The sequence below is a fragment of the Penicillium cataractarum genome (genome assembly GCF_028827025.1).
Source record: "Penicillium cataractarum strain IBT 29864 chromosome Unknown utg000008l, whole genome shotgun sequence".
Classification (NCBI taxonomy): Eukaryota; Fungi; Ascomycota; class Eurotiomycetes; order Eurotiales; family Aspergillaceae; genus Penicillium; species Penicillium cataractarum.
The window spans coordinates 3,401,142-3,415,197 of NW_026622744.1; the positions used below are offsets into that span (position 1 = coordinate 3,401,142).

The following is a 14,056-nucleotide window of genomic DNA, read 5'->3' on the forward strand; positions in this document are numbered from 1 at the left end:
GCACCAGGCTATCAAGATGGCCGAGAAGATCGCGATTGACAAGAACACCTTCTTCAACCATCTCTCAAACTTCTATGCATCATGGAAGGCCGACAAGCGCTCGGGAAATACTCTCTTTGGTGGCGCCGGATCGATCGTGATCCTCATGGGCAAGACCAAGAGCGATGAGAGCTCCTTCCAGAAAAACAATGCTATGCACGTATGTCATCTGCGTTTCATCTAGCTTCTATGGCCATATCCATTCCGAGACGCAACACTTTCACCTACAGGATGCTGACTAGTTGATATCTTATAGTTCTGGCTTCTTGGCTACGAGTTTCCTGCTACCCTCTTCGTCCTAACAACCGAGGCGATCTATGTGGTCACAACGGCCAAGAAAGGTACTACCAAACCGATCTCGTCACACTCAATGGCACCAGGCTAATATTTTGATAATATAGCTGAGCTCCTCGAGCCACTGAAGGGCGGAAAGATCCCAGTCGAGCTTCTCGTGACCACAAAGGACCCAGAATCGAAGACAAAGGCATTCGAAAAGTGTCTTGAAGTGATCAAGGGCGCCGGAGTAAGTACAACCTGTTTCCAAATTGGAAGTTTGCCAGCGATGATTAACCATGTTACGTGAATAAAGAAGAAAGTCGGCACTCTACCCAAAGACACAACGACGGGTCCCTTCGCCGACGATTGGAAGCGCGCATTCTCGGAGGTATCCAAGGAAGTGGAGGAAGTCGACATCACACCGGCGCTTTCTAGCGCCTTTGCGATCAAGGATCCGGAAGAGCTGGTACGTTTCGCTCCTTCATCTTAGTCCTGTTAAGGTGAGCTTGCTAACAGATTGTTCAGGTTTCTATTCGCAACGCGTCCAGAGCATGCAGTGGCTTGATGTCGTCGTACTTCGTGGACGAGATGTCACGTCTTCTCGACGAAGAAAAGCAAATTACTCACAAGGCTCTCGCAGCCAAGGTGGACGCCAAAATCGACGATTCCAAATTCTTCAACAAGCTGGCACGCCTCCCATCAGAGTTTGATGCCGATCAGATCGATTGGGCTTACGGACCGGTGGTGCAGAGTGGAGGAGCCTATGATCTGAAATTGACGGCAACTTCCGACGGCAATAACCTGAAGCCGGGCATCATCCTGTCTAGCTTTGGAATCCGTTACAAAACCTACAATTCGCTCATCGGCCGTACCTACCTGGTGGATCCGAGCAAGTCTCAGGAAGCTAACTATGCGTTCCTGCTCAACCTTCACGATGCGGTGATGAAGGAGATTCGCGATGGTGTGGTGGCTAAGGACCTCTACAACAAAGCACTCGGTCTCGTCCGCTCGAAGAAGCCCGAGCTTGAGAACCACCTAACCAAGAACATCGGTGCCGGTATCGGTATCGAACTCCGCGATGCGAACATGATCCTTAATGCCAAGAACAACAGAGTTTTGAAGAATGGCATGACTCTGGCAATCACCATTGGCCTGACAGATGTTAAGGATACTGACTCCAAGTCGAAGGGAAATGATGTTTATTCCATGGTGATCACAGACACCGTTCGTGTTGGAGAAACTGGGCCTCACATTTTCACCAAAGATGCCGGGATCGACATGGATTCCATCTCTTTCTATTTTGGAGATGAGGAAGAGCCTGAAAAGCCCGTGAAAGAGAAGAAAGAATCAAAGTCAAGTGCCATTGCAAGCCGAAATGTCACGAGGACTAAACTGCGTGCCGAGCGGCCAACCCAGATCAACGAGGGTGCCGAAGCCCGCCGTCGTGAGCACCAGAAAGAGCTTGCTGGTAAGAAGACAAAGGAAGGTCTGGACAGGTTTACAGGCACTACTGGAGACGACAACGGCGTCGCCCAAAAGAAGTTCAAGCGGTTCGAGTCCTACAAGCGCGATAACCAGCTTCCACCCAAGGTCAAAGACTTGACCGTCTACGTCGATCACAAGGCCTCGACTGTCATTGTTCCCATCATGGGTCGGCCAGTCCCCTTCCACATCAACACCATTAAGAACGCAAGCAAGAGTGACGAGGGCGAGTATGCGTATCTGCGCATCAACTTCCTCTCTCCTGGCCAGGGAGTGGGCCGAAAGGACGATCAGCCATTCGAAGATCCGTCGGCTCACTTTGTCCGCAACTTGACCCTGCGTTCCAAGAACAATGATAGAATGGCCCAAGTGGCACAGGATATCACTGAGCTTCGCAAGACTGCCCTGAGACGGGAGCAAGAAAAGAAGGAATTGGAGGATGTCGTCGAGCAGGACAAGCTTGTTGAAATCAGAAGTATGTCACAGTTCCCCCAGTGTGAAGAGGCCTATCTTCGGCTTGGATGCTAACAGAAATTTTTAGACCGCCGCCCGGTGAAGTTGCCCGACGTGTACCTCCGGCCTCCTTTGGATGGAAAGCGTGTGCCTGGTGAAGTAGAGATTCACCAGAATGGTCTCCGCTACCTGTCGCCTTTCCGCAGTGAGCATGTCGACGTGCTTTTCAGCAATGTCAAGCACCTGTTCTTCCAACCCTGCGCACACGAGTTGATCGTTCTCATTCATGTGCACCTCAAGACACCGATCATGATCGGAAAGAGAAAGACTCGGGATGTCCAGTTCTACCGTGAGGCCACCGAAATGCAGTTCGATGAGACTGGCAACCGCCGACGGAAGCACCGTTATGGTGACGAGGAGGAGTTCGAGGCTGAGCAGGAAGAACGCCGACGCCGGGCTGCGCTCGACCGTGAGTTCAAGGCTTTTGCCGAAAAGATTGCAGATGCTGGAAAGGACGAAGGTGTAGATGTCGATATCCCTTTCCGAGAGATTGGATTCACCGGTGTTCCCAACCGTTCCAATGTCTTGATCCAGCCCACTACCGATGCTCTTGTGCAACTTACTGAGCCGCCATTCATGGTCATCACGCTCAATGAGATTGAGATCGCACACTTGGAGCGAGTGCAGGTACGATGAAATTCCCCTCTTGGTATACATCTCTGCAGTCCACAGTTTTCTAACCCATCTATAGTTTGGTCTCAAAAACTTCGATCTCGTCTTTGTGTTCAAGGACTTCCATCGGGCTCCTGTCCATGTCAATACCATCCCCGTCGAGGCGCTGGAGGGCGTTAAGGATTGGCTTGACTCCGTCGACATTGCCTACACTGAGGGACCCCTGAACCTGAACTGGACCACCATCATGAAGACGGTCGTGAGTGATCCGTACGGCTTCTTTGCCGACGGTGGTTGGTCTTTCCTGGCTGCGGAGTCGGACTCGGAGGGCTCTGATGAGGAGGAAGAGTCGGCGTTTGAGCTTTCCGATTCGGAGCTGGCTGCTGATGAGAGCTCCGAGGAGGACAGCGAGTACGACGAAGATGCTAGCGCTGATGGGAGCGAGGAAGACTTCAGCGGCGACGAGGAGAGTGGTGAGGACTGGGACGAGCTAGAGAAGAAAGCAAAGCGTCAGGACAAGGAGGCTCGAATGGACGAGGATGACCGTGGTACCAAGCGCAAGCGCTAAATTGATTACTCGGTGGATGATGATAGGTGGTTTTTCATTTCCAAAATCCATTTCAATGTGCTTTCTTTCTTCAGGCCGAATATGAGCCTCTGTCTTTATTAGGTTTCTTTTAAACAACATTCGGAGAATGAGAACCAATTGCAAGGAGTGCAGTTGCCATTTACAAAATCAAGCCCGGGTTTGCAGTTCTATCTAAGGAAATAAGATAATCTTTCATCCTTAAACCTTCCATCTATCGACTCATGGCTGAATTGTATGATTTTCCAATGTATTACTCTAGTTGCTAGGGGTGGAGTATTGCCTCTATTCGACTCGATTATGATATGATATACCGAGTGTCATGTGTGATTAGGAAACAATTCTCTAGCGTAAGGTTTATATAGATTACCATCAGAGCCAAACGACAGACAAATTCAATTAACTATTTCCCTGCACGCATTGTTGCCCACATGTTTCGCATACGGTCGTTCTGGCCAGCCGTAAAACTCTCATAGCAGACATCTGACGAGTAGTCCATAAAATCATGGATGGGGTCCAGCCCCGGCGAATCCGGACACGAGTCCTTTCGAGCAGGACATCCACCCGTTGGGGTGGACTGTAGGGGTGTGTCGGCGATGTAATCCCCCGGGTTATCCTCGGAGCAGGACTCTCCTTGGAAGGTATGCAAGAGGCCATTCCAGTGTCCGATTTCGTGAATCGCTGTCCCTCCTCGGTTATACTGGTCCAGTGAGCCTCCGGACATCGCGCTGGCGAGGATGTTGCAGCCATCTTTGACGTAGTCGGCACGGGGACTGCTGGCGTTCACGCTTGGATCCGGGAGGGTGCAGAAGCCCAGCACGCTGGTGGAGAGATCGCTCGAATGAGCGGCACCACGGTGATTCACGCGTCCGGTTTGGTCGGCGGAGGCTTGGAGGTCGGTTTGGAAGTAAACGTTCAAAGTCCTGTATGTTCCTTTTCGGAGGGTTTTCTTCATGCCCAGGTCATCTCCATTGCGAGCCCAAACATCATTCACATGGCGGGTGACACCTTGCAGTCGGTATTGAATACCTGCGTCCTGATACGCATCCTGTAGAATAGAGAGCTACACTCATAGTTCAGCATTTGTCTCTGACTTGCAATAATTTATCGGCACGTGAGCAAAGGAAGGGGAACAAACCTGAGAATCGATCATGTCGTCCGAAACCTGGTCTTGCTTTGCTTTGCTAGCGATGATATGGAACCAAGTTTCAATCTCGATAGGGCCATTGCGACTCTCTGACCCGGCGTCTTTTGGCTGAGACTCATTGATTCTGACACGCTCGAGGGCGTGCAAGAACGAAGTGTCCGGGTCTTCGGTGGCACAGATGCCGCGCTGTTCAACTACCACTGGGCTGCAATGCGCTTGCAGAAAAAAGAGGGTTGTGACAAGAACCACGAACGGAGCTAAAGAGTGACAGACCATGATGATGTTGGTGTTGGTGTTGGATGCCCCGATGTCGCGATTCCTCCGTCACAAACCCATAGGAAATTATTCAGGTTTCCCTCTCCGCGAGATCAACCCCTATATGACTAGACTACCCGGAACAGCCATAGGCTCAGTCCGATGCTCTGAGTCCGGAGAATGCTGCATCATCAACGGAATGCATATCCCATGCAAGGGGTCCGAGTGCCGCACCGGAGGGATCGACAGCTTTAAACCAGGCGGAGCGGAGAAAACGTGCAGTTCATTGGCATCCACCAAGGCTGGCCAATTCCTCGGCCGGAGAGATGAGGTCATCGAAGGGTGAGGAAAGTAGAAAGAATGCTCGTTGTTGTGATAGTGGTAGATACATAGAAACTCCTTGTTGAACACCCGGCCCAGGACAATCCATTTATTCACAATATAGGTAGCGACCCATGGAGTATTGAAACTAGAAAGAAAGAAGAAAAAAAAGGGGAAAGTAGTATAGAAAAGAAACTGGCATCATTGAAACCGCCCAAGGGAAGAAACGGAAAAACAAAGAAATTTGTATGGAAGGAATGCGGCCTCAAGGTGCACTGGGGCGGATTCGGTCATCCCGCCCCGAGGCCACGGCAGTGGTTGGTTGGTTGGTCGCATCCCAGGTCAGATAGGTGTGATCACCCAGTTTTCTAGAAAATGATTAGCAGTTGCCGATAGTTGGGGATTATCGGCACTGAAGGCCATAACACATACCTGGGTCGAATCAAGTAGGCCACGGTGAACAAGGCTCCCAAGAGTACGCAAACACCGCCAACAACCACGTAAGCAATTCCCATGAAGGGGTTCTTACCGCCGATGACTGTGCGAGTGGAGAGCAAGATCGACTTGGTTCCATCGTACTCGGTAACGGGGAATTCTAGTCTATGGTTAGCGACGTTTCATAGTTTGGGAAGTTGAATAATTTCACGTACGGTCGACAATATCCAGACGATAGTCTCCTGGCTGCATGGCGTCGTCATCGTTGCGGCGGGAAAGTTTGCTAAAGGATGGCAATCCCGCTGTCCGCATCCAGACCATGAAATCTTCATTTTCGTGAAGATTAGGAATACCGGTCTTCTCGTAGGAACCGTTGTAATCCTTCCAGTTTGGTGGGGGGACCACTTCCCATGGCTTATACTGGGTCTGCTTAATCAGAGATTTGTCACTGTTCCAGGCAATTCCGGTCTTCGTCATGGTGTAATTGGTCGATTTGTCCGCAGTCAGCACCGGATTGCCGATCGAGTCATTAAACATGGAGTTGGCGATCAGGCCACAGGGGTAGTACGCCTTTCCGGTAACACTGTCCGTTGTCAAGGGATCGCACGTGCTGCCCGAAATCGTGCTATTCGGAACCGCAGTGCCCTTCAATTGATCCAAGTCCAACGACTGGACGTAGCGACGGTGGTTCTGGTAGAAGTTGGTGAGACGGTAGTACATGAAAACCGGAGGGCCCATAGACTCGGGGATGTTGAAATAGAGAGAGCACACGGTGGTGTTGTCGGTGCCATTGGACCGTTGCCAATAGTATTTGCTGTCCGCAGTCGAAGCTTTGAACGTTGCGGATACGCGGTCTGAGATGTCTGCTCTGGTATTCTCCGGCGCGCTAGTTTTGCAGTCTGTGTAGTCGATGACAAGCTCTTGGACCTAGACGAACAAAACGGTGTCAGATGCGTGATGAGAGCGATTCGCACGGCGAAGCTGTAACGTACCTGGGAGCTCGCCCAGATAAGGACACCACCGATGGGCGCGAAAAGGACGCCGACGATGAAGAACAAAGGTAGCACACTTTTGGGGGTCAAGATCGGTCTAAGCGGAAGGCATCGGTCAGTCCCAGTTGGCAGGCGGATGATCCGGAATCAAAGAATAAGCTCACTGCCAGGCTTTCAATCGCTGTTGTCGAAAAGCGGTATCTAATAACATGTCAAGTCAGTCGGGAATCACGAAAGGGACAACGGATTTCGAGACTCGGAGCGAAAGGGGACGCGTACTGGCGGGTCTTCGGGACTTGGACTTCTTGTCGCCATCGGCGGCGTGAGCGCGCTCCTGCTCGTCGATGGACTCGGCACGGGGACCGTCTGCCTGCGACATGGCGACGGGTATCGCGCGGGAGTTGAACTAAAGGGAGGGAGCGATGGAGCGATGGAGTGAATGGAAGTGGTGCAGTTGACGGAGGGACAAGAGAGGGAGACGTCAGAAAAAGGTGGCGCCGGGGCGGAGCCAGATCACTAAATTGACTGGAAGTGCAAATAGGGCGCCCCACACTCTCACGGCGAACCACATCATTACGGTCTGGCCAACTTTACCAGATTGACTGCAGGGACCAAGAGATATTTATAGTACCCGGATCTTCCAAGTCTATTATAACCTTCGAGATGACATGGAAATGATTCAAGTTGGCTATTTTACTTGCACCATCTACCCAATTAGGAAGAAGGATCTTCAGGTAGAACTACACTTCCAACTACGAAGACAAAGATACGACTACGTCAAAAACACACCAAACTCATTTGCAATGGGTTATGTCATTCAAAAAAGAATCGTATCTGGTCAGGGTATCATATCATCCCTCATGCTCTCATCTTGAAGAAGCGATGGGGCGGGATGGAAAACAAGAACGCAATGACGGTAAAGAAGCAAAAGTCACAAAATAGCAATGATGGAATCCCCAAAAAAACAAAAACACCACAAGTTGACCGAGGCCTGCCATTCTAGACGGAGGGAAGAGGAACCTGAACGCCAAAAAGAAAACACACAATAGCCCGGACTGAAGCGGAACGAGCATGTAAAACAATGCATGCATACCGAGAGCGGCACATGAATGCGAGAGAAAAGACACGAAAGGTACGCAACAAGGGGAAGAAAAAAAATGACTCTGTACTGAGAGGATATCTGTAAAGGAATGTGTCGTCATGCATAGCGGACATGAAATAAAGAACAGCCATCATTAGAGAGACCGAAATAAAGCAAGGCCATGATGGCATAGACACCAGGATTTCTGGATGTCTAAGAACGGGCGGTAGTCTCGAAGCAGATAGCAAGACAGAAAGTCGTTCGAGGATTAATGTTCATGAGAATCGAGCCGGTGAGGCATAAGACGATCAGTTACCCAAGAATGTAATCATGTCTCTAGTGGTTCAAGGACACGTAGAACCACATAATGCGGACAAAAGTTGATCATGCTTGTACACGTCAGTTTCGCAAGTGTCCTGGTGTGAGCGAGAGAGAGAACCCCGAACCCTATGGGGGAGATGGAGAGAAGAGAGATTTCCTGTGTCTGCAAATGGGAGAGGGTCCACGATCCAAGGTCAGTGGGCAGATGGATCCCCATTCCCATTCAGGAAGTAGGGAGTGAGATTTTGTTTTATCTCAGGTGATGAAAATAGTCTGGCTTAAACCATCCCACGCGGTCGTAGGCGGTCCAGAGTTTGCTAGCTTTGTTGACGTCAATCTTGCAGGCCTGCTGCGCATCGGTCTTGCGGAACTCTTTGCCCACACGGAGAGCACGCACGCGAGCTTCAAAGATTCGCCGCTTGCTGCACAGGTAGGTTGCACAAGACAGCCGGAGTGTCGAGGCCAGATTGAGCTCGGCAGGACTGAGCAGATGTCGGTCCGGGTCATTGCTCAAATCCAACATTTGCCCCTTCCAGTCTGCCTTGAGTGCCTTTGCGTTCCCACCCAACGTCTCCAGGGGTGGGGAGTAGTCTGGAAGGGCTTGGAAATCGGTATCATCCCGATTCGTGCCAAGGGCACGAGGCTTGGATGCCGAGGTGGGAGAGGTATCAAAGGAATCCAGGGTCTGCTGTTTCGGGGTAGATTTGGGGGTACGCTTAACGCGAGTCCGAGGAACGCGCGGGGTCCCTCCTGCTACTTTCTTCATGGGGGCTGGGGCAATCTTCTTCAGTTTGGCCTCCAGTTCCCCCGGTGGACGGTAGCGGTTCATCAGGACTAGTTGGCGCTCCAGCGTTTCCCGTTCTTCACGGGCCCACGCTGCCGGGTTGCGGTTATATTGCGTCGAGACAATGGGCACACAGGACAAGGCCAGAAGATATTCATCACGAGTGGGTTTGTTCCGCTTGTTATCAAACCTGGCCATATGCGAATTGATATGTTGCTCCACTAGGGCCTCCGCGGCAGGAGGGGGGATAGGCCCGAAGAGAGGCTCCTCTCGCGCCACGGAATCGTGGCGAGGGAAGAGCACGGGGTCTCGCGATGCATTCGCCTCGACATCACGTTCAATCTGGTCGGCCGTGTGCGATCGTCGCTTCTTGGCACCCGTATACGGAGTCACTGGAGGCGAGGGCAAATCCATCTCGGACTGTGTTCGCTTGCGATCAGCTGAAATTGGGGGAAGCTTCATCAGGTCCCCCATGGAGGAGGTGTCGGGTTTAGCAAATGGGGAAGGGGGTGGAAGCTCTCCAGGGGCTTCGATTCGGGGGGAGACATGAGGCTAGAAACTGGAAGGCGATTCATGATGGAGTAAGAAGAGGGGTGCTGGCCCGACTGCTGTGATGGTTGCAATTGCAGTGGCGGCTTTACACCGGAGGATGCGAACATTCCAGATTGGAATTTCTGCTGAGAGAAGAGAGAACGGTTGGACAAGGGAAACGGAACGATTTATTTAGCTTCTTGTCTGATCTTGATGTTGCTGGAGGAGAAGAGGGGGTGGGGGATTGTTTGCGTTGCAATTGTCCAGAATGGAAGAGAATCCAGAAATGCAACTGAATTGATCACGGGGGTGGAAGTGGCGAGATTGGGGGAGGAAGGGGAAATCAGGGTAAAGAAAGGCGAGAGAGAGAGAGAGAAGGGAGGAAGAGGAACAGAAGGCGAAAGCACTGTTGAAATAATGTCTTGGTCTTTGAAGTACCCGAATATGACGAGGGTGGAAGTCAATGGAAGTGCATGTCCAACACCCAGGTGATTTGTCAGGCAGCAGTGGCGATAACCGGGGTTAAGTGATACCAATGGCCGATAATGAGTCAAACGTCAAAAGGGCCCAGGCAGTAATCAGGGGGGGCGAAAGAGATCAGAGGCAACTCTGGGTTAGGGAAGGGGGGAAGGCTACTGTTTTAAGGGAAAACTGGGTTAAAAGAAGAAGGAAAGGAGGAAAAGGGCGAGAAACGGGCAGTTTGATAAAAAGTGGGAAGTGGGCGGGTTTTCGTATGTAAGATTGGTAAGATGGTAAGATCGTAGTTATTGTGAATCAATTTGGTTTAAAATGAGTCAGATGAGAGGGTAATCTTACGTATTCACGTACTGTAATTTACCAGAGGCGCCTCATTCTCTCAGCCCATGGACCGCCCGACGGGAACCTGGTTAGGCAGACAAGAGAAACTGGATACTCTCCTGCTGAGCCAATCATCATACTTTCCCCATTTTAAGACGATTATTCAACCCGACGAGGCAGAAGCAGGATTCGGATCACTGAATTCCCCCGAATTCGTAAGCGGGCAACGATACTATACTATATCCAGGTGATTTATGGTTCGTCGCCGAGAACTAATACTACTACAGTAATAGGCCTATTCAGTACTAAGGCAGCCTAAAGTGACTTACTTCCATTTATAGTAGAGCGGCTACAATCGTATTCGACAATTCAAAGCAGGGCGGACGCAGTACAGGAAGTATAGTTATGGAACTCGGAAATCGTCGGTATGACTCAATGGCAGAAGGTCAGTGAGTCAATCGGGGTCATTCGACCAGGAAGGGGCTAGCCAATCAGGATTTCCAATGCCACGAGACCGAACCAATTCGCCAATCAGCTCCCAAGGCAATCATGAAACTCCTTTGCTAGAGGGAAAGGAGGGGGGCTGTGAAGGGTGACCAACTGCGGGGGAGGCAGTCATCTGCTGGGCTACTGCGGCTGACGGTATTCCCCTCGTATGTCATGGTATTTCATGTCAGATTTTACATGCAATGAACCATGTCCCCTTGATAAGGTGAATTAGGTTTGCAGCGATCATTTCTACAAGATAATCATGATATATCCTATATATACTTTCTCGTAGGCTACGAAATATTCAGAATATCCATAGCTACGTTTTATAACGTAGGTATAGATTCTAAGATTTATTCCAATTAGTCGGTGGTATAGCACGCCCCCTCCATACCACCCACCATTACTTCGGTACTATGTACTCTGGACCGCCAGGCTCGTGATCACCAATACCCAAAACCCAACCCTCCTTCTCTCGACGGAGTACCCAACTCCGAATTCTTCCATTCCTCTAGCCCCCATCTCCTCGCCTTACCCACCAAACCCCTCCATCAGAATGAATTCACCCTTTCAATGCCTCTTATCTGCCTTTTTGTTACCCCTCCCTCAACCTGCCCTCGAGCCTCTTCAGCCCTCAGGTGACGAAAGACGACACGGATCGGCCAAAAGGGCCCCAGCCACGGCAACCTAGTGGCGCCCATTGGGTCCTTCCAGGGGAGAGGGCGCATGACAACATCTCATGCGGGCAATCACCTAACGGGAGTCCTAGGCTTTCAGCAGACTCGAATAATCAATGCCAAAATCCCAACGAATCACGGCAACGAGGTGTCCGATTGCAACTCCACCAATAAACCCCACTTCCCCCCAGGTGGACGTGCCTAATGATCCACCCGAGTAGCGTGATCTCGTCGATCCTCCATGATTAACTGTATTATTCTTTCAAATGGGCGTACTGACTACTATATGGATCACAGGTACGATATCACAGATCAGGGTATTTTGATGACAAGACCAAGGTCACATCTCATGATCGAGCAGTCTCGGATCATCCATCATTGTCAAGTAATTTTATTTTACTCATTATTCCTGGGTATGACGATGCTGACCTAAGCGCCTAATCAATCACACGCCAATCGCCTCAGATCGCCCTCGTACTCTTATCTCGGCCAGTTTGGAGAGATTCACGACTACCGACCGAGGTCAATCCGCCCAGGAGTTTGTCCCATAGTTCTTGTAGCTTCAATTATCGACGCCCCAGGCCGCCCGAGCGTTCTAGACGAGCTCCTCCGGACTCTTTCGCACCCGTGTCTGATCGCTGGATATTGCGAGTTCTCCAATACCACGCTATCTCCTATCGACAACGGGTAATGTAGACTCCGGGCCTGGAAGGAAGTTGGTCATCAATCAACGCTCGATTTCGCCCGATCTCGCTCTTTGCCGACCAGACTTCTATAAGCTAGGATGTTACTTCTCAATCAAGAAGTATGCATGGTTTCTGCCTCCAATGGATAACTATTCCAGCCAGACCATCAGTCGCTTCCTTTAGCCATCTATGGCTAGATATCACGGAGAAAGGAGAAATGCCTCAGTCTTTTAGGGAGATTTACCGGCCCGAATCTTTCTCGTCGTATGTCTCGCGCCTCGTCCCAATCTCCTCCATGTAGGCATTGCAAAGTGTTAGAGCATGCCTCCTATTTATACACAGTGGATTGGAAAATTAATCAGACAAGGCCAGGATGGCTGAGTCTTGGCAACTACTTTGGGTATTCTACCGTCCTGATCAAGGTCAGAGAGGTCTTTTGTAGAGGCATTCTATGATGATGGTGTTATCTACCTAGCCTACAATTATGGTGGCTTTGTAGTAAGCCTGTCGCAAGTTATGTCAACTCCTACTGTCAAGCTTAACGAGCCTGAGATTGCGACCATCTGTTGGGTCGTTTTACGAGGTCTTGAGTCTTTGCACAGTCGCCTTAATATGGGACACGGAAATATTGCACTCCAAAATCATCTCATTGATCCTACTTTGAAGGATAAGTGAGCAAGAACATGATCTTTCATTGGACTCCAGCCAGCTAGTATCAACAACATAGGTCGGGGTCATTCGATTTTTTTTGCTATACTTTCTAATTCCTTTGCGCGTCGCTGAATGAATGTTACATGATAGAATGACTTCCAATACTGCTCATAACGAGGCCCCTGATGCTATCGTAACGCCGGGAACCGACTCTGGGCCGTCACCAGACACAGTAAACAGGATGACACAAATTCCGGTTGCTCTCGATAAGCCATTTAATACTAAACCCCCAAAATACTAGCGGTCGTGTCGCAAATGAGCCGTCACTGATATCCTTCGGCGACCGGGTTCAACCGTGAGTCCCACGAGGAATGTAATACAAACAAAATCCAAGCAAGTAAACCACTCAAAGAACTCCAGCCATGGTTCCGAACTGCTTCAGTGCTCCCTGGGCAGTATACCAGTTGACCGTACAATAGGTTATGGCAGGGGAAAGAAGGTACGTGATCATTTACACAACAAGTCCGACATATCCAGCCTTTTGCTTAAATCGGTCCCCAGAAAAGGTGAGTAGAATACTGCAGGAAGATATGATCCCGAATACTAGCATTCCCCATCTTGCAGCAAAGCCATCGGTTTTGGAGGCTCAGGCCCATCAGCAGACATCGAGTTGGGGATATGATAGCCCCGATCAGGAGAAGAACCAGACACACCCTTGGATTAGTGTCTTACTTATTTTGGCGAGATAGGGAATTATTTTGTCAGCTGCTGGGCCTCCCAATGGGAATCCGAGGACAAGGCTAGCAAAAAGGCCATAGTTGAGAAGACCGATTTCCCGGCTACCCCAAGAAAATGGAGGACTGCTATAGTAGGTCACCGACATAATAGAGGCAACCAGCGCCTAGCCGATTGTGCAAGCCCACATGAGGATTGTAACAATTATCTCGCGAGTGATAAGCAGTAACAACGGGTCAAGCAGGCACTGGAAATACGGCTTAAAACTTTAATAGTTTTCGGAAAATAAAATGGTCTTTCAAACCATAAGTGGAGGAGAGACTGTCTTGGTGGAACTGCATCGACATGTTCAACAACGCTATAGGGTCGCTCTCCTTATCATATTTGCGCTGTTCGAGGGATTGACTTTCTTGGCCGGGGTCGTGGTGGTCATGGTGAGTTTCTGGTAGCATAGTGAGACAGGAAAGGAGGTTAGCTCCTACAAGGATTGATATTGTCCTGAATAACCATCGCTAATCATGCAGATGATCCGCGATGATGCCCGCAAAAGTATCCCATAGACATAAACAGAACAGGCACCGCCATCCCCTTCCCAAGCTGACCATGTAGGGTGTCGTCATTGGTCCTATACCCTGCACAATTCCA

The 14,056-nt window shown here is 50.2% G+C and overlaps 4 protein-coding genes across 4 annotated transcripts; 1 reads left to right on the forward strand and 3 right to left on the reverse strand.

Moving 5' to 3' along the window:
- Positions 1-16: 16 nt before the first annotated feature.
- Positions 17-3,490, forward strand: spt16 (chromatin-remodeling protein SPT16; the record flags this gene model as incomplete). The annotated part of the gene is made up of 7 exons (XM_056703284.1): positions 17-199; positions 296-380; positions 441-562; positions 629-781; positions 841-2,272; positions 2,339-2,937; positions 3,002-3,490. 7 exons carry the CDS (start codon positions 17-19, stop codon positions 3,488-3,490), a joined length of 3,063 nt encoding a protein of 1,020 aa, XP_056552284.1.
- Positions 3,491-3,911: 421 nt separating this feature from the next.
- On the reverse strand, positions 3,912-4,931 carry N7496_010372 (zinc metalloprotease; the record flags this gene model as incomplete). The annotated part of the gene is made up of 2 exons (XM_056703285.1): positions 3,912-4,571; positions 4,647-4,931. 2 exons carry the CDS (start codon positions 4,929-4,931, stop codon positions 3,912-3,914), a joined length of 945 nt encoding a protein of 314 aa, XP_056552285.1.
- A 565-nt stretch (positions 4,932-5,496) lies between these two features.
- Positions 5,497-7,037, reverse strand: N7496_010373 (CDC50/LEM3 family protein; the record flags this gene model as incomplete). The annotated part of the gene is made up of 6 exons (XM_056703286.1): positions 5,497-5,599; positions 5,664-5,826; positions 5,882-6,593; positions 6,659-6,755; positions 6,823-6,859; positions 6,938-7,037. The coding sequence occupies 6 exons, from the start codon at positions 7,035-7,037 to the stop codon at positions 5,497-5,499; spliced, it is 1,212 nt and encodes a 403-aa protein (XP_056552286.1).
- Positions 7,038-8,310: 1,273 nt separating this feature from the next.
- N7496_010374 (SWIRM domain-containing protein) lies at positions 8,311-9,318 on the reverse strand (the record flags this gene model as incomplete). The annotated part of the gene is made up of 1 exon (XM_056703287.1): positions 8,311-9,318. One exon carries the CDS (start codon positions 9,316-9,318, stop codon positions 8,311-8,313), a length of 1,008 nt encoding a protein of 335 aa, XP_056552287.1.
- Positions 9,319-14,056: the final 4,738 nt, after the last annotated feature.